The sequence below is a fragment of the Epinephelus fuscoguttatus genome, linkage group LG22, assembly GCF_011397635.1.
Source record: "Epinephelus fuscoguttatus linkage group LG22, E.fuscoguttatus.final_Chr_v1".
NCBI classification, from domain to species: domain Eukaryota; kingdom Metazoa; phylum Chordata; class Actinopteri; order Perciformes; family Serranidae; genus Epinephelus; species Epinephelus fuscoguttatus.
In genome coordinates, this window is record NC_064773.1 from 15,650,857 (window position 1) to 15,670,985 (window position 20,129).

The window sequence follows — 20,129 nt, forward strand, 5'->3', positions numbered from 1 at the left end:
GTTTTAAGGTCATGATAGTGCTTCTTCTAGTGTACTTACATCATACTTTTAAGAGTGTACTTCAGAATACATTCACCTAGTACTATCATTTAAGCTCAACTTGATTTCATCAAGTGCGGGCAGCTTTAGCTTTTGTTCCACGGTGGCCACACAATAGCACTTCAGACATGTAAGGGGACACAATGAAGACAATTGTCTGACCGCAACAATAAGGCTGGTTAATGTTAGGTTGTGCTGAGGGTCGCAGCAACAGCAGCAACTTAGTCATGGTGTTGCTTTACTGAGGGTTGTCAGGAAAATGATGAAGTGGTGCTGTTGAGCTATTTTTTTTAATAATCTCCACCAGGTGTAAGACTGGAGGGGATTGTGTGTTTGGTTGTGTGTTTGAGAAGTGTGTGTCAATGTGTATATCTGTCTGATTACAGCTAATCCTGCAAACTACTGGACCAGCCAGCCTAATATTTTGTGTGCACATGTATGACTGTATGCCCAAGGATGTCTTGTGGTTGCGGTGATTCATAATTGTTGAAACTTGTTTTATTGACTGTTTATACCATCACTGACTGCTGACTCCTCAGTCCTCTTTTCTGGCCGATGGGGGCTGCTAGTTTTTGGAAATCTGCTCGGCTAAAAACAACATGGCTTACTGTCTGCTGCAGGCCACGTTCTGGCCTTCGTTGTGGTTCAGTACTGACATCCATAGAAAGGTTTGGTCTTATTTTGAACTGGCGAATCTGCGGATTGATTCTATCCCTGATGATCCACTGAAGTTAGGCACAATACAAGAATAATTAGTTGCCTTTTGTTATCTTCGTGCCCTCTCCACGGTAAGGGAGCCAGGAGGTACAATTCAACCGGGCGCAGCTCACCTTGGTCACCTGTGACCTGATTTTGCTCCGTCCTTCCCTCAGTATCATACCACACTGGGAGCATTTCAGAAGCAGAGCATTTTGCCTCCCCAGTTTTGTAGACTTGCAGATTTTGTTGATATTTGTGCTTCTACCAAATGCAAGTAAGCAGTTTATGTCGTTACATTTTGTCTTTTTGGTCTGTTTTAATTGTGTTTATCGTTAGTTCCTACTCTGTTGTGCTGTAGCCTACAGACAAAGTTAATACTATTAAAAGTGCAGTTGTAAATAGCATGGATCAAAGATTTGTGGCTGTTCTCATCCTCATAATTACATCGTATCTATATTTCACAGACAGTTCCTATTGACAGGAGAAATCGATTTTGTGTATTTTTGAAAAACACTGCAGCGCATGTGCTGAAAAGAATTGTCTCGAGTGGCTGCTGGAGATCTGCACTCTACTCATGCACTTTTCTAGTTTTTTTTTCTATATCTGGAGCTGTAGATGACATAATGTCACTGTGTGAGTATGTGTGCAGGTGTTTGCCTGTCTTGGAAGATTTCTCTCTTGTGTGTTAAGCTTGGAGCATCTCCTTGACTTTGAAACTTCCCCCCACTCATCTCATGTAAGGACAGCCCTTTGGTGACACTCCTCATCACAATGCATAGAGCATGCAGCTCCGCCTGCAGTGCACCGAGTCGCCAAACACAGATGGTTATCAGTGTAGTAGAGATTGGATGGGGTAATGCAATTTTTTTTCCCTCTCCATACATTGTATTTTCTTCATACTCTCTCTGTCTCCTTCAGCATCCCATAGTGTTTAAAAGAAAAGGCTTCAGAGCTCTTCTGCATGGCTGCTTTCCATTGGACAGCTCTCTGCAATGTGGTGGTGTGTCTTTGACTTTGGATGTATGTAACTGCATTCAAAGATGGTCATACACCATATATGTATTGTGTGTGCATACGCTGGTGTGCGTATATGCCAGTGCAAGATGAGATGGAGAGTGTGAGTGTGAGTATTCAAGCAGAACAGTTGCGGCAGCCAGTCACCCTGAGCTTCTGAATACTAAACCTTTCCAAATGTCACTTTGAAGAAGTTTATGGATGAATCAGTGCCTCTTTACACTCTTTCTCTTACTCTCTCTCTTGTTTCCTTTCAATGCTTCCCTTATGCAGGAGATTGGACGAAAGGTAAGTCTCGAGGTCTTTACCTTCTCCCAGACACAGTTCTCTCTCACTGTTTCTGCATGATAAAGTCAAGGATTTCTTTTCCACTTTCAGCCTCTTTGACACATTTTTCTTTCCACTAGGTACTTTAGCCGCTCCATATTTTGATTATTTCTTTTTACAGCTTTCTTACTCCAAATGCTTTGTAGAATTATAGATGATGTTAGCTTTTTTTCTGATTTGATTAACAGAAGGAAGCATAAATATTGTATGGTTTTGGTTGGGTCGACTAAAGTTTGCTGTAGCTTTGAGTGACACAGCTTCATTTCTTGTTTAAAGGTTCTTCTTTTTATATACCTTTTTATGCCACCACGCCGGCAATAGCCATGGCAGGAGGCCTTATGTTTCTGCGTTGTCCATAATGTTCATCCATTCCATTCACGTAAATGCAGTATCTCAAGAATGCTTCAAAAGGTGTTTATTCAAATTCTGAGTGCACTGCAGACGTGCACTTGGATTCAAGGATTAACTGATGAGATTTTGTTGGTTAAAGGTCAAGGTCACTGTGACCTCACCCGTCTTATTCTCATGAATCCGATATCTCAAACACTTCCAGGGAATTTCCTCAAATATGGCACAAACATCCACTTGGGCTCAGTAATGAACTGATTAGATTTTGGTGGTGAAAAGTCAAGGTCACTGTGACCTCACAAACATGTTTTTGGCCATAATTCAGGGATCCATCTGCTAATTATAACAAAATATCACACAGATGTCTGATTAGACAAAATTATGATGTGATGACATTTCATATTCAAAAGGTCAAAGGTCAGTGTCATTATGATGTCATAATGTTCAGCAAAGACAAACTTTTCTGGCCATTAATCACCGCCATATCTTAGGAACAAAAGGGGGGGGACATTTGGTCAGACACTGAATTGATGACACTCATTTTAGGTGTCCACCTTTAAACTGTGGTGAATGTAAGAATTCATAGCTTCTTTGCAGCAACATCCATACTTGAAGCATTGTCTACTTTCATGGCTACATATGAGTCTGGACTGACATGAATTTAAACCGTAACTGCAACCTGTCTGGTTTGCGAAGGTGTACAACCGCAATGTGGTAATTCTAGTTAAACACGTATAAGAATACCGCAGTCTTTTTCCTCAAACCTGGTTGCAGGTTCCCACTGTCTGTAAATGTTTATCATTATCATCTATGGCCATCGATATACCAATAGTCTTTGACAAGTAAATTATTAGAAATAGCTCCACAATTAAAAAATGTGTCAATAAAGAATTTTAAACTTCTATCATGAATAGTAAAATTTGTATTTCTATTTCCATTTGAGTCACTGGCCCCCTCTCCTAGTGTGAAGATCTGCTTTTTCCTCTGTGGGAGCTGATACATCCAGGTCTTATCGGTTCTGTATATCAGCCAGAGAGTCAGCCGTATGTTTAGTGAAGGTCACAGTAGAGGAGAGGACAGTGGAGATTGGTAGTGCCGGGTAAATATATACGCCAGACCACGGTGCTCGTTCTCACTGAGAACTGATGTTATCCTCTTGGCCTGATAGTGGCTTGGCTGAAGATTGAACACAAGAGGACAAAGAAGCACATACAATACACGCCAAGGCATCATCAGTCTCACACACACAGACACACAGGTGTAATTTCCACACGTTAAGCAACATGTGCACATATTCCCCTACATGTAAAACTTGTCAATATGTCTCCGGTGTATGTTTACGCTGGCAGGCTCAGCACACACACCATGAAACATTATATTAAAAAGATCTTTCACAAAGTGTGTCTGCCTATAAACATAAGGTCTGTGTTTGTGTTGTGTCTTCTTTATACACACTTGTCTCATTATTGGCCTTTCTCGTGTGTGTGTGTGTGTGTGTATGTGTGTACATGTGTATGTGTGCATTTTGTGATCGGTTTGATAAAATTGGCAACGCTCCACTGAGCACATAAGTGATGGTTTTTCTTCTCTTCTCTTTGTGAATGTGTGTATGCTGCATGTGGGGCACGTGTATGTATGTGTGTCTGTGTATGTGTGTGTGTTTTCATTTGTGTGTGTCTAGGCCAAGCAGCTGGCGGCCAGAGAAGCAGACCTAAACAAGCAGGATGCTTTCTACAGAGAGCAGGTGGCCCGGCTGGAGGAGAGGGTAAGAAACAGTTTGCACCCTCTGAGAAATGCCTGTGCATGGATAGAGGTTATATTAAAGGGATAGTTTGGATTTTTTAAAGTGAGTCTGTATAGGGTACTCATCAGTAGTCAGTATTTTAACTACAGGAGATGATGGTCAGTGCGAGTTTGGAGAAGCAGACAGGAATACCGCCACAGAAGCTAAGCAATGTACTGCTGTTGATGGAGGTAGCAGCAAAAGTGTACACTTTATTTAGAATATTTTCACCATTTTCCCTTGCCACCATGCAACCCTTTATAACTGGGAACTAAACTGAAAGACACACTTATCTATTCTCTCTTCAAAGCCAGACAACATTGACAAAAACAGCAATTTTAGAAGAACACGAGAAGCACAACATAAGAGCTGCTGGTCTACTGCTGCCTCGGTCAGTTAGTTAGTTTATGTAATTGTGTGACTTTGGTGTTGTAAAGGGTTAGGATGGATTCACCAAGGTCACACTGTTAAGGAGAAGGATGTTCAGAAGGAGAGGTTAACTATCATGGGCATTGGTCAGAATGTATCAGCTGTGAAACTCTCTTTGCAGACAAAGGTTTATTTTCCAAAACTCAAACTGCAGTTAAACATGAAAGGGGGAGCAAACACAAATGGGTTGTGAATCAGCACTGCCGCCCCATGTGATGATGAAGAATGGGTGAAATAGTGTTCAGGGTTTAAATAGGGGTGAGCAGGTGAAATCAGTAAGGTTAATGAGTGAACAAAGAGTGAAAGGAACCAATCGGTGGTGAGGAAAAGGGAGGGAAGGAAGTGAGATCAGTGAGGAAAAGAAGCGTCAAAATAAAGGAAAATAGGAATCTTAACTACACACACACAGTGACATGAACAAACTGTCAATCGAGGGAGTGGTAGACCAGGAGCTCCCATGGTCAGTGGAGTCTGGTGGCTTTGAACTGAGCGATATAGCTGCTTCAGTTCCTCATCAGAAGGGCTGTCTGACGGCAAGCTAAAGCAGTTAAAATACTCCAAATACAATGTACACTTAAATTGTTATGTTTTACTGCTGCCCCCATCCAAAGCAGTTCATTGCTTAGCTTCTGTGGCGGTACTCCTGCCTGCTTCTCCAAACCTGGGGCACGCTGAATGTCATCTACTGTCTATAATACACTGATTATGGATAAGTACCTCATACAAGACCACTTCAAAAAAAATCCAAACTACCCCTTTAATGTAACTCACAAAACTAGGCTCTTCAAGTTACTACAGAAATGAAGTGCTGATATCAGAATCATCATGGTGTCACTGTTAATCAGTATTACTTTTACATCCCTTCATTAACCTTTATCCTTAGCCAAAGTTGTAGAAACACTGAATGGACTTTTTAAATCTTTGAAATCCTTTCCTCAGATTTCTGGAGTAGTAAATCAAACTTTGTCCCTCATAACAAGGAGATGATTGCAATATTGGTGAACGCAAAAACCAAGACATTTTTAAAAGCCAGAAACCAGCTGATAACATCGGCAGGGCCTGGCGAGTGTAGAGCTTTACACACCGTGCATGTTTATCTGTTTATGGAAATTGGTTTAATCCTGTACACATAACTACAAAAGTGATATATCACAGATAAATAATAGAGTACAGCCAAACCAAAGCATAACAAATGAGAATATCCCAAGGTGGAGGGCACAGTTTTCAAAGGTGAAGCAATTTTCCATTTTACAACAGAAGACAAAGTAAAAACTAAATGCTGCATTATACAGTCACCAAGCAGGATGATATCATTGCTATTTTCATGAACATACATCATGCACTGCGGCTCTAGTTTTTGCCTGGGGAAAAGTTTTCATAACGTTCCTCCTCTATTAATGTGTAATGCCCTCACCGACGCACAGCAGTACACACAGAAACACTCGTACCGGTGTTCACATAAACAAGCGTACGCAGATTCATGCACACAATTGAGCGGGTGTACACAGTGGGCTCGGTCACCACTGGGCTCCGACAAAGTACAGGCACATTTACTCTTTTTCTTCATCCCTCTGCCCCACTGTTTTTGTTATCATCCCTCAGCTTTAACTCTGCACGCTTCCCCTTGGTGTGCGTCACTCTCTTTCTTGTTCTCTGCCTCTCCGTAATTGTCCCTCTGCTGCTCTTTTGCTCTCCAGCCCTCGCTTTTTCTATTAATTTCCACCCTCCATACCTGCGCCTGAAGGATAAAGGGTTACATCTCATTCATCCCTGTGTGTGTCCTCCTGTCCCTGAAAATGACACTACCCGGACGGTCCTTCTCAAACCAGTGTCCTATGGAGGGGGACAAGGGTCAGCCGCCGTGCCTCAAATGGCAGCTCCATGCTGGTCCCGGAGAGAAATGCCTGCAAGACAGGCAACCAGGGTCAAATGCCCTGTTAAAGTGTGCTTAAAAAGGACACCCTCACGCTGCTCTCAAATCATAAGTGTATCTCTGGAAGGATACAACGCCCAATTTAATGTGCTTAAAATGACGCCTTCATGCTGGGAAGGAGTTTTCTCTCCTGTGGAGGGTGCAAAATGTCAAATTATCCCTATAGTGGAAAGAAAATGGAAACTTCACACCGTTGTGAAGCAGGATATGTACTGAGGAAGAGCATTCACATATTCTTGTTCTGAGTAGCTCAGGGGCTACGTTGTCCTCTAAAAGACCTCAGTGTCAAAAGATTTTGTCTTTATCCCAGTGGTTTTAATGTGATTTCTTAGTGAGAAGATTGTGGCTTATGTTGTGCATGCTTACCCGTGCATGTACACTCGTTATTATCATAGAAATTGCTCTAAATATACATTACTTTTTTGCCATATTTTAATGTTTTTCTTAAGTGAATAAGCAAGCAGCACAATTATAATTCACTAGACAAAAAGAGATGACTGTAACATGGTATATGGTGTTGGGATGGGTACTTTTAAAACACACTCCACTGCAGATTACTGAGTACATGCTCTAAAATGTAATTTCCAGCATAATCCATTAGATTACTCAAACTGAATAACATATTGTAAATACTTTAGATTACTTTTGGAAAACTGCAGAATCATCTTGCTGAGCTGATTTGTCTGGGTCATATAAGCTAAAGAGCTGTGCGCTCAACTGGAAATGTAACCACCAAAGGTTGAGTACTCCTCTTAACAGAAAATACGTTTTATATTGTGATATTTACTGGAAATGACAAACATTGTAGCCACAGCAAGTAGGTTATTAGTGATGGACATTTACCAGAAAATTTCAGCTCCCTGTTGATCTCCCTTCAGCCAGCTGCTGCCTTATTTAGGTTTTTGTAGTTAAACGAAGAGCTGTTGTGTAAATAACTTTGCATTTCAATTTCATAAATCAGCTGTTCCTCGTACATTGCAGAGCTTCCAAAGCAAGAGATGGGAATGAATGAATGAATGTCAACTACAGTGTGAAAGGGGGACAAAGAGAAGGGGAATGACATGCAGCAAATTGCCGTGGGATGGAGTTGAACCCGCAGCTGCTGCGGCAAGGACACAGCTTTTGTACATGGGGCACCAGCTCTACCAGGCTAGCTAGTTGGCGCCCTCTAATACTGCCAATTTAAACTGTATCTGTAACAGAATAGAGTTACGCATATTTTGTATTTTAAGTATATAATGCAGTTACTTGTATTCACAACCCAGTCTGTATAATCAAACATGGATAAAAAAGTGTGTACGGTGTAGAGGGAAAGTAACTAAACCCACAGATGGGCAACCCAGGCACTACAAATATATGTTAAAGAGGTAGGAAATATTAAAAAGCCTTTATAATGGTGGTTAAATCAATAAAACAGGTTTCAACCACTGTAGGTCTTCATCAGGGTGTTTATAAACACACAACAAGGGTGTGGCCTTACCTATATAGCAGCAGCAACCATTAGGAAACAGTCACATGACCCAGTTAACATAACATTGCAAGTGAAACAAATTAACAGTAATGAAAACGCAAAATACCATGATTTATTTTCTGTGTAATCTCATCTCGTGTTATTTTGTTTCACACCCTTGCTGGAGTGCCCAGATTGCCTTCCTGTGTATCCTATAATAATTCACTGTTGTATAATCACGCTTGTTTAATATTCTTAGCGTGGATTTGTTAGTTACCATTAAACAGAAGACAATTCTGCCTTTGGGTCATAAAGCTTGGAAATTTTCCTTCCTCCACTGAGGATGAATTCTTCAGCCAAGCCGGTGGATACTGGACTTGTGTCAGTAATTGGAAGTGCATTGGTCTGCACAATTTTGGTTGGGTAGTGGAGAGAAGAGGACACCATTTGCTGACATCAAGGGAAGGTGTGAATTAAGTAATGGATCATTTGCAAAGGAAACAACGACCTTTTTTACCCCCAGCTGTCATTAGCAGGATGCAGGCTTAAAAAAAGACCTAAAGATGTTGAAATAATATGAGACGTAGGCGTGCTCTCATGTTCCACTTGAACCTCACAGATCCAGCCAAGCTTCTTTCACAATTTCTCAGCTCATGTTGCCTTATTACATCGTTGTAGCTCTACTACGTCACCCTGTATAGGAGCAAATGTGATTGCTGATTGTGGAAACGATGAGTCCCAACTAACACAGGCATTATCGACTCTGGGCGCTGACCATCCATCAGCCATGCTGGCCTCTGGTCAATATTCCTCAGATCAAAGTGTCAACAAATCACCTTCACACCCCAGAGAGAGATAGAAGATTGAGAGAAAAAGACAAGGACGGAGATGCGGTATTGAAGACAGAGGCTAAAGGGGGAAAGGAGAAACTAGAAATTCAACACAAGAAAAGAGAAAAAAAAGACAGGACAGCTGGAGACAAACTGGAATTAGAGATTCTTCCTGACACAAGGAATTATGATAAAGTGACATTTGTGAGTGAGTGAGGGTGAGAACAAGAAAAAGACAAAAGTAAAAGAAAGAGACAGAAGGTGTAAAAAAGATAAAATGTCACCGAATGATAAAGAATAAGAGAGTAAAATAAAAGGTTGAAAGGGCGCTACTGAATAGTAAAAAAAAAAAGAAGAAGGTGAGTGTGAGAAACTGGGAATGTCAAATGCAGGAAAGGTCTGTTAATATGAACAGTGCGTACGCTGCTTTATTTATTGATTTATGCACATGAATTAAATGACAAATTATTATTTCCAAAGCACTTTGACCTCAAAATTTGAACACAAACCCCAATAATTCAATTAAAATTTTTTATCAAGATTTATGGCCTGTGGAGAAAAAAACGCGACAGAAGTGGCGACCATGTGTGCGTTTTGATGTGTGTGTATCACATGATGGCGTGTGATCCTGTGTGTAACTGAGGATCAATGGTGGGCATATTGCATGTTGTCTTACTGTGCAGCAAGCGGCTTGGGTCTCCATAGGGGGTGCAGTTTGTTTGGACTGTGTTAATAACGCTCCTTTTTCATGTTCTGGCCACAGTGCCCTGTCTGGCACTCTCAGCCTCTGCTCGCTCCCTGTTCTCTTCTCCCAACGTCAGCCCGGCACTATTCCAAACAAAAAAAAAATCATCATTATTGCCATGTTGTGTTCCTGTGTACTCACTGTAACTCCTCCTTGGTTAATAGGGACCACTCTAGATGAAGGAGCTCAGTACATATAGACAGAGAGCAAATTTACAGGAGGATACAGATACAGACGGACAGCTAAACAAAGATAAGCAATCATGATGGATTGTAGCTCACATTAAAGTAGACATGAAACAGCTGGAAAATAAATATGCACCCTCCATATCCAGGTAAAAATTGGAACTCTGTTCTGTATATGAAATGTTTTCGTCATGGCAGTGCATTTTCTCAATTAATGATTAATTATGGTGTTAAAGAATATTGGTCAGTGTTTCCCAAAGCCCAAGATGTTGTCCTCAAATGTCTTGTTTTGTCCACAACCCAAATATAGACAGAATATTGAGTTCACTGTTATAGGGGAATAAACAAATCAGAACATATGAATTTCAGTATCCATTGAAGACGCTGGAATCAGAGAATTTTTACTTTTTTTCCCAGAAAACCACTCAAACGGGTTAAATATTACACATCAGTTGGCGTCTAATTTAATAGTTCAATAGTAACAGTTTAATAGTTTACAATAATTTGATGAATCGTTGCAACTCTAGAATACTAAACCATATTTCAAATACCATATGACGAATAAAAGTTTATCTATTTACAAAGATGAGTTATGTTTTTCTTTTGAAGTATGTGTGCAGTACATGCAGTCTGCTTAGACTAAGACAAGAAAAACTACCAAAATTTTATTTGGTTCCAGCCCTTCAAATGTGAGAACTCCTTCTTTAGTTGTCTTTAAAGCAATGTAGGCTGTGGACTGTTGGTTGGACAACATAAGATGTTTAAGATGCTACTTTGGGCTCTGGGAAATTGTTCGGGGCACTTTTTCCTATTTTCTGTCTCAGGCTGGCAGGATATCAGATTTTCAGCACACACTTCGCTTCAACCGATCACCACCAAAATGTTATCATCTGTTCCTTGTCCCATTATCAACCTTTCCTGAAAATTTCATCAAAATCCATTCATAACTTTTTGAGTTATTTTGCAGACAAACAGACCAACGCTGGCGAAAACATAACCTCCTTGGCGGAGGTAATAACAGGGGATGGCAAATAGGGTGTCCGCCCCATGTAGGCTGAGTCCTTTCTAGTAGCCTGGGGTCAATCCCAACCTGCAGCCCCTTACTGCATGTCATCCCCACTCTCCTGTCACACTCTAACTGCACTGTAATAAAGGCAATAAAAGCCCAAAAATAATCTCTAAAAACAATTACAGATTAATCAATAATGAAAATGGTCAGTTGAAGCTCAGTTATGCATGTTTGAGTACAGTGACATAATTGGGCTTGGTTGAGTTTGTGCACATGATTTGTTCTGAGACATCACATGAATCATTAGATATTCGCGAGTGATGTGTGTGAGAAGAAACTGTGTCGCACTCAGGTTACACAGTCTGGCAAGGACGTGGCGATACGATGAGTGTCAGGATACAGGGGTTATAATGCAGTATACTGCCATATATTATGATACAGTAAACTAGGTGATATATTTTAGTTTTAGAAATCTAATTTTAGGAAAACTGTCATGGGATAAAGAACACACCACGATATGCATAACTAGGCTTTTTCTGCAGTCAGAACTGGGATCTGTATTTCTGTTTATCACACAAGTTCAAATGGTGATCTCTTAGTAAACTCTTAAACTTGTGCAACTTTAAGGAATATATGGAAAAATATGCAGCCCCAGAATCAAACATGACATTGCTGACCAGTTTCAAATGATGGTCGTACTGGGGAGCAGTAAATAAGGCTTTAGTTCCTTTAACCAGTCTGTGCACGCTGTAACTATCAAAGCCCAACGCTGTGCTTCTTTTTGGTTGCAACCCTTCTATTTTGCCAGTGACAGCGCACCAAATTTGTTTTCACTCGGACTACACTGCTAGCTTAATATTATCTCCCATCACGCTCCTCACCCTCCATCCCTTTACCTCAGGATTCCCCCAGCATCTTGCACACCAGCAGAAAGAGGCGCCAAAAGAGAGAGAGAGAGAGAGAATATAAGTCTGATATATATTACACGTCTGTTCCAATCCAACATGGCCATTCATCAGAGAAGCTTCCAGTGACAGGCCATCACCAGGCTCCCAGGCAGCTCAGCCTGCTGCCTGCGCTGCTGCCGCTCATTGGGGCCACAGCTACCAAATAGCCCCTGAAAACAATATCTATATATTTATTACATTTTCACTCAATACCTGCCCTGCTGTAAAACAATCTCATATTTAACAATCAACTTGCCCATGTTTTTTTTTTTTCTCCAGCCATGTCTCTTTTCAGCCCTCCTTCCTTGCCACATCTGTCTCCCTCTCTTATTTTTCAGATTTCTTTTTTTTTTTTTTTTTTGAGTGGTCTTTCTGTCTCCGTGCCTCAATTTCTTTTTTCAACAAAGGATTTTTCCTCTCTTTTTTTCTATCTTTCTTTTCGCCTTGTATATCGATGAAATTGGATTTTTCTGCTCTCCCATGGAGGACAATCACTGCAGCAATTGCCATCTCATAGCAAAGTTCCACAGCAGTGTGAGAGGAAGAAATACAGAGGAAGGAGCATTAAAAAAACAGTAATAGCTTCTATCTCTCTATCTCTGTCTCTGTCTCTGACTTGGTGTCTTCATCTCTCCCTCGGTCTGTCATTTCTCTACCCTTCTCCCTTTCAGCCTTTTGCCCTCCATCTCTTTCTCTAGACACTGGAGCTCAAATTTTAAGCACATTTTGCTTGTGTGTTTGCTAAAAAATCACAAATTAGAACAGAAATTTCTTGTTGTGATGCTGTGTTGTCGTAGTAAAGATGTTCTAGAAAGACTCTTTCACCATGAAGCGATCAATGTAGTTTCCCTGGCTCTGCTAGTTGTATAACCGGAGACACGGTAATCCAGAGTGAAGACATGACAGTGTGCTGCAGTGTCGAATTATTGTGTCTGAGACTGTTTGCTGTTATAGCTGCATGATGGGATTCACAGGGATTTAACAGAAACTCTTTTCAAGGAATGGTGATTTCACAACAACAGAGCGGCACTTTCGTTTATGTAAAAAAATAAAATAAAATAAAAATCCTACAGTAATAACGCTCCACAGGCCAAAATAATAATGCTGAGATACAACTTTTAAAATGTCAGCTCATAGGGCTCCGTTTTTCTTAAAATTGTGTCACAGAGATGTTGAATTAACTCGTAGGAAGTTTCTAGGTCATAGTTATTGGTGATATTTTGTTAAAGAGCATTTTAATGAAAAGTGATGATATTTTTCTATCCTTCTCACATAAAAATGAGGGTGTGACACATCAGAATAAGATTTATTATCAAGTAGGTTTTCATTTACAAGGTATTTGTCTCGGTGTTTGGTGCACACAATAAAAATGTGAAGAGGACATAAAAACAAATTCAAAGTACTGAAACAGGCAAGAGCATAAATACTGAAAAGAAAATTCACCAAAAAAAGAGGAAAATTCTAAATATTAATACATAAATATGTACAGTATAGTTGTTTCAAGAATGAAGAAGCTGTTTAGTTATTTATAGGATGTGCGGAAATATTGAAATGCAAAAGTTCATAGGACAGCAAATTTTGACTTTGCTGAAACTTAAGGGATATTTTGACATTTTAGAAATATGGGAGTTAAATTAAAAAAGATTGAGACCACTCTAATGTCTGTACATTAAGCATGATGCTGCAACCAGCAGCATATCTGGATGAGAGGGTGGAGCCAACCTTAGCGCGAGCCGCTAGCTTGGTTAGAATGGTGCATTTACAGCCATGGTTAACTTTGATAATGCTAATGCTAATTTTTGCTTGCGGAAAACAGGCTAAAACCTTTAAAAGAAATTTTACGAATGGGAAAACTGAACGTCGAACTCTGAACAAGACCTTTTTTTAGGCGACCAAAAAGTTACAATTAACTTTCATTCTGAAAACACACTGAAATTGTGATAGCTATGGCTGAAGCTATACTCTGTGAATGTGAGGTTACATCCTGGTTACATCACCTAAGCAGCGTTGTCACTGTGGTAGCGACTTGTCAATGGATGGCACCCACGTATCAGACAAAGCGGCCATGTCTTGAATTATGCATGACTTTAAGCCTTAATGAGGTTTAAACAGATAAGTTAAATAAATATTACCCCCCTCAACACACACACAACAGGAAACAGGGAAATCGGCGGTGTTGTTTGTATCAGGCTGTACTCGTGTATTTCTGCTGTAATTTGTTTTGCTTTTTTCTACATAGCAATGGGAAAATTCCTCTTGTCTTCTTCCTGAACACATGATTAGAGGTGATGTTTGGCAGATTTAGTTACCTTTGGCTAAAAATGTGTAAGAAGGATAGGAACAATAACAGTTTACCAGCCTCTTTGCTCTCCTTATGAGTAAGTTGCACTGAGTCACACAGCAGAAGTCTCATTTTCTCCAGCTCTGCTGAACGGTAATGTTGGCCATGGTGGGGTTTCTCCCCATTTCAGCCCTCCTGCTCAGCAGCAGATAAGAGAAAGAAGCCATCAGTACAGGGAGTTATTTGTTTTATTCATTAAAAATTGGAGGCTTTTTCTCTAAATTGAGCCGGAGCCTGTGTTGGGCTGCAGCTTCTATCTTCTCCATATCGCTGCAGTGCATTAGCAGTAATGACTTAATTTGTCTGTGACACCCCCCACCAGCATTTTGTTTGGCTCCAGATGAGCTAAAAACCCAGTGGAAAGCAAATAGAGTAAATAGGATGAAAATAAACAGAAAACACAGTTTTAGAGGTAGATTGCACATACACAGGGTTTACACAGGCAACAGCTCTGGTAGCTACGCAGCACTATTCATCATTCAAAACACATCTTTCTGCGAGACTTAAAACAAGGTTGTGTTTCACAGCTCCTAAAAAGATTTTATTTTGGCCTGGGGAGGACTGTTTTCAAGCAAAGTGAGCGTAGTCGCTCCTCTGTGGGCTAACAAAAGGTCAGGGCTACTCTTTAAATCAGTCGAGGCAGCAGCAGGAAATCACAATTTGACACCACTCAGTAATCACACAAATTACACTCTTCTCTTCTCTTTTTCCCCGCGAGTGTCACTGTTTATATCTCGCCACCAGGATATGTGTAGATGCTTTTGGCAGCATGTCCGCGCATGTACTCATGCTGCGCGTTAATGCCGTGTGCGTGTAGGTGTCAGCATGAGCATTGTTTGTGTGTGTGTATTATAAGTGGTCCTGCAATCATCGTGACACATGGCCTTTTGTCCTCCCAGGTGGATTAGTGTGCTGATTAGTGCCAGCTCCGCCATTTAGGCAGGTATTATTACCTTATACTTAGTATTCCAGACAGAGACCCAAATCCGGCTCTTTCTGACTCTCTTTCTCTTCCAATGGCTCAATCTCGGCACCCAGGAGAAGTCTTATTCTTGCCTCTTTAGCAGCCTCAAAAATCTCTTTTTAGTCTTTTTATCTGTGAATAAGCTTTTCTTTTAAATCCTTTTCCTTGGCTCCTGACAGTTTCTTTGTCTACACTGAAAACCACTTGATTCAAGGCCAAGAGGGCATAGATACAACAGGAGCTTACAAGTTAACTCTTAAACTTTGGGCAGACTTCTTTATTGTGTTTTACATACAAGCTAATGTCTGCCTGAGGGACAGCTGCACTGGGTCGGTCAAGTACGCAGACCACTTTATTTTTTTCCACGTTATGCTTCAAATCCACCCCTGAACATATATCTTGGATGTGTGAGGAGGGTTTTCTTGGAGTTCATGACTTAATTTGTACTCATGGGACCCTGCAAAGGCATAAATCATCCCCAATCAATTAAATTTGACATACGTGGAATTGAGACATTGAACAGACTTTATCTAATACATTTGATGAGTCATATCAATTCATGAATATGTAAATAAAACAGTTCTTTGTATCAGTTTAATCCGTACACTGTCTGTGATGTATACACCAAAGACATCATCTACAAAACTCAAAACTTTTCCATTGTTTTAAAGAGACCAGTCTGCATATTGATGTTTTAAATTATGTCTAACTCTACAGAGTGTGCAAAAGTGAAGGACTTGAATCCATTGCAAACCCTCAGTGTCCGTCCAAATGAAGAGGACTCAAATCTATATCAGACCTTTTGTCAGTGTTGTCATGTCCCATCTTCTTTTAGCTCTACAACACATGACTATTGATCTTTTCAGCAGCGCAGTTCATTCCTATTGATCTTTTCCGAACTATGATGAATGTCTTCCATGCCGGAAGGTTAAGTCGGGGCAGATGGGACCACGAGGCGTGCATTTGTCAGACTTCTATTGTATCTGTAATTTATGCAAGATGATTCAAGTGTCTGGTTTCCAGAGAATGTAATGTTGATGGGTCGGCTGGTCGCTGAGTCTGCGTGCTTTGTGCATGACAAGTTCTTGGCCTGAGGTTATTTTTGAGGCCTGAGTTTGAGGAATACAACCCCAAATAACCCTTTGTTTATCAATTACTCACCCCAGGTTAAGTTGAATTAATGAATAAAACTTTGTTTTTAGTTTAGTTTATTTCAATCATATTCCAACTTATAAAAGTCAAATATACTGATAGATACACAATACATAAACATTAAGTTAATGTTTTTTTTAAGCTAAAACAGGACTGAAAAGGTGTTTGCTGAAGCCTTAGCTTGTTACACCTATCCTTTCAATGTTCATTGTTTTTGTCAGCTGCCTTTAAATTATGCAGAGCAATGAGAAAGAGACAGAAACTGAATATATATACATTATATAGGCCTATTGTCTGCTCAAATATCCCAAACACATTTCATGTACACTTTGGTGTTCATGCTTCAGTTTAATATTTGTCAATCATCTTGTCTTAAAACATTTTTTTTAAATCTATGATGTGTATTACACACTTTCATTTTTGTTTCTAACCTATTCCATAATTTTACATCTTTGTTTTACATTTGCTCTATTCTTTGTTTTCGTGAACATACGTGTTCCTCTCAGTTCGTACTGACATTCTCTGGATACAGTCTGGCAACACATTATTTGCGTCGTACATCAGTGATGCTGTTTTAAAATCTACAAGTTTGCTAAATTTGAGTGCCTGACTATTTATGAATAATTTATTTGTCAGTTCCCGATAATCAGCTCTGTTTATAATTCTGATGGCTCTCCTCTGAACACTCATCCAGTTAACAAAGGATCCAAACGCAGAGAAAATTCTCGATGAATTGAAGTGCTTAAGAACAGCAAAACTATATCAGAACATCCATTTACAAACCCTACACAACTCATGCAGTATAATCCAAGCTCAGTACTTTCCAAACAGACAACCCTTTCTGCCGGGGAACTGAACAGAAAGTGAAACTTGGAAGACTTTTCCTCTCGCATGACCATTTGTATATCAATTACTCATCCTGTGTTGTGTTGAATTTGTGATATAAACTTTGTTTTTCTTGCCTCCACGTTGAACGAAGAATCCAAAAACTACAATATAATCCAAGTCTCATTTATCCAGTCGTATGCTCAGTACTTTGCAAACAGACAGCGCTTTCTGATTGGGAACTGATCTGAAGGTGAAATATGTCTATGTTCTCTTCAAAGCCAGACTCCATTGTGAAATCAGTCATTTTACCTTGCTACACTAAAAGCCTTTTTCTTCTGAATGCATGATTTTTTTGTGAAACCTGTGAAGATCTGCTTAAGGTTTTGGCTTCTCACAGTAATGGCACAAAAAACCCTAATCTGTCTGATGTGTAAAGAAAATAATTATATGCTTTTGTGAGCTATGTAAAAGTATTACTATTATTAAAATGGAGTACTTCACAGGAAGTCATTGGCACTGGTGGACGTTGCCTGTTTCGCCCCCACATCAAACCTCATACGGCTCTCAATCAAACCATCCATCACACTTTACAACCTCTCACCATTTGATCATAAATGTGCATAACAGCCGCCAAGGGCTGACAAAACAGATCTTCCCCGAGTAGTATAAATGGTGTGAGAGCTATGTTATATGGTCGTATTTGAGGAGGTAATTCGGGTTGAGGGGTCCTGCTGCGGGTTCATTTGCTATGGGTCACTGGGGGATTATGACTGGTGGTCTGCACGCTGTTGACTAGCGACCCTCTGACCTTACAGGATTGCTGCCTGTTATTACAGCAGTAGTTTTGTGAGAGGATAAGCACAAACGCACACATAAACACACAAATACCCATATTTCACACACTCACACAGAGAGGCAAGCATGCGTGGTGTGCAACCACACACAAACTGAACAAAAAAGAAAAATGGCAGTATTTTTCATCGTTACCGTCCTCCAAGCATAAACTCTCCACTTACAATTAGTTGGGGAAATTAGTATTTAACACATCAACGTTTTGTTCAAATTAACATATTTCCAGTGCAGCTATTTGCATGAATTTCAGACCAGACATTGGTATAAAGTCAATAAAACTACACAAATAATAAAATCATAACATTTCTGTCCATAACAAAAAATTATGTGCAATGAAGTGGAATGACACAGGAAGAAAGTATTCAATACACTACCTGAAATTTATTCAGTACTTGATGCCGAAGCCTTTGTTTGCAATAACAGTTTCAAGATACTTGCTGTATGAATTTTGGGCCATTCTTTCACATAGGTGGGGGGGTCCACTAATGAATCTTCATCTTTAGTTCCTTCTACCAATGCTTAATTGGGTTTAAATCTGGTAATTCGGCTATTCCAAAACCTTTATTTTTCATCTTTGGAAGCAATTAACAGCTCCCTTTGGTTGTATGTTTTGGATTGTCGTCTTGCTGGAAGGTCCGCACATGTCTCATCCTCATCGTCCTGCTGGATGGCAGCACATTCACTTCATCCTCCATTCAATAATTTGCATTCTGCCAGTACCATGACAAGAAACACAGCCCCATACCATAATGCTTCCACCTCCATCTTCACTGTAGGTGTGGTATTTTTAGGGTCACATGCAGAACCATTTCTTCTCCAAAACATGGCACATTGTATTGTTGCTGAAAAGTTCAATTTAATCTTGTCTTACCACACTACCTTCTCCCAGTAGTCTACAGGCTTCTCTAAATGTTGTGCAGCAAACTTCAAACAAGCTGCAACACACTTCTTCTTCAATGATGGAGTTTTCTGGGGTGATCTTGTATTACGTACCGTTCTCTCTTTGACGACTGTACCTGCTGCTTCCAAGTTTTTCTGGAGCTTTTTCTTTGGCTTGAGGTGCTTTCGAGGAGCTCCTGTGTTTCGTCGGTTAATAGTGTTGTGATGTTTCTTCCACCTACAGATAATAGCCCTAATGGTGCACATAAGAACATTGAGGAGTTGAGAAATCTGTTGGTAACCAGTTCCACTGGTATGTTGCGAAGGTCTTGGGAGAGTTCTTTGCGTCACCCCACTACAAAATGTTTCTTGTACAACAGTTTGGTAAAAAATGACTTGTTTACTTGCATTCAGAGGTCTGTAACCTTTTTTCAGAGCGTGATAGTACTAACCTACCAACATGTACTGTCTCAGCTGATTCCATTTAGCACAAGTAGGAGAACTAATTAGTGGAATTAGCTGATTTAGTGCTTTTTCTACAGTGTGTTCAATATGTTTTTCCTGTGTCATGTCAGTTTATTACACGTAACTTCTTGTATGAATTGAAATGTTAGGATTTCTCTATCCGTAATGCCTTTAATGAAAAAAAGTTGACATGTTGAATACTTACTCCCCCCACTGTGTATAAATTGCAGATCACAAAGTTAGCTTCCATGTTATGGACAATAGGCCCATCTGGTAATAGACCTGTGCCTTGAATATCCCTCTCCATAAAGTTTTAATGGAGTTTGAGTGATTGTAGTTGAGGCTGGGCCGCGTAGGCTCGCTGCACAGTAGGTAGGACGATATCAGATCTGAACTGTTATTAGGCGTCACTTTACTGAAATGTTTCCTTTTGCCTAAATAGCTTCAACCTGAAAGCAGGCATGATGTGAATAAATTGGATGGACTTTTTTTTTTATTTAAGAGATTACAATCACATTTTCATGCATTTATCTCACTCACTGGCTTTCCCTCTCTCTCTCTGTCTCTCTGCAGAGCGCTCAGTTCTACAAGGTCACCACGGAGAACTACCATAAAGCTGCCGACCAAGTGAACGCCAAGTTCAAGTGAGTTTAGAAGCAGTCAGTCCAAAGTAGATCAAAGGCTTTAACTCTCATACCAACAGTTGGAGGTTTAACCCATTCTTTACGTTTACCTCCAAAAATAGAACTTCCACTGTTGCTTTATTGTAGTTTAAAGCCTTTTTTTGTCATGCATAGTAGGTATTTATTTTATCATCTTGGTTAGGCTTTGTGTGTATTATCCAAAATTAAGCATTCACTGAAGATTAGAAATCCGTGTGGACCAGTGAATACACTATTGAATTATCTTA

The 20,129-nt window shown here is 40.0% G+C and overlaps 1 protein-coding gene across 1 annotated transcript in view; it reads left to right on the top strand.

Annotated features, from left to right (window-relative positions):
- Window positions 1-20,129, top strand: part of chchd3a (coiled-coil-helix-coiled-coil-helix domain containing 3a) — a 111,534-nt gene that overhangs the window by 62,949 nt on the left and 28,456 nt on the right. The window contains exons 6-7 of the mRNA XM_049567025.1: window positions 4,109-4,192; window positions 19,793-19,863. Of these exons, the coding sequence (XP_049422982.1) occupies window positions 4,109-4,192; window positions 19,793-19,863 (155 nt within the window). The remainder of the gene's footprint in view (window positions 1-4,108; window positions 4,193-19,792; window positions 19,864-20,129) is intronic.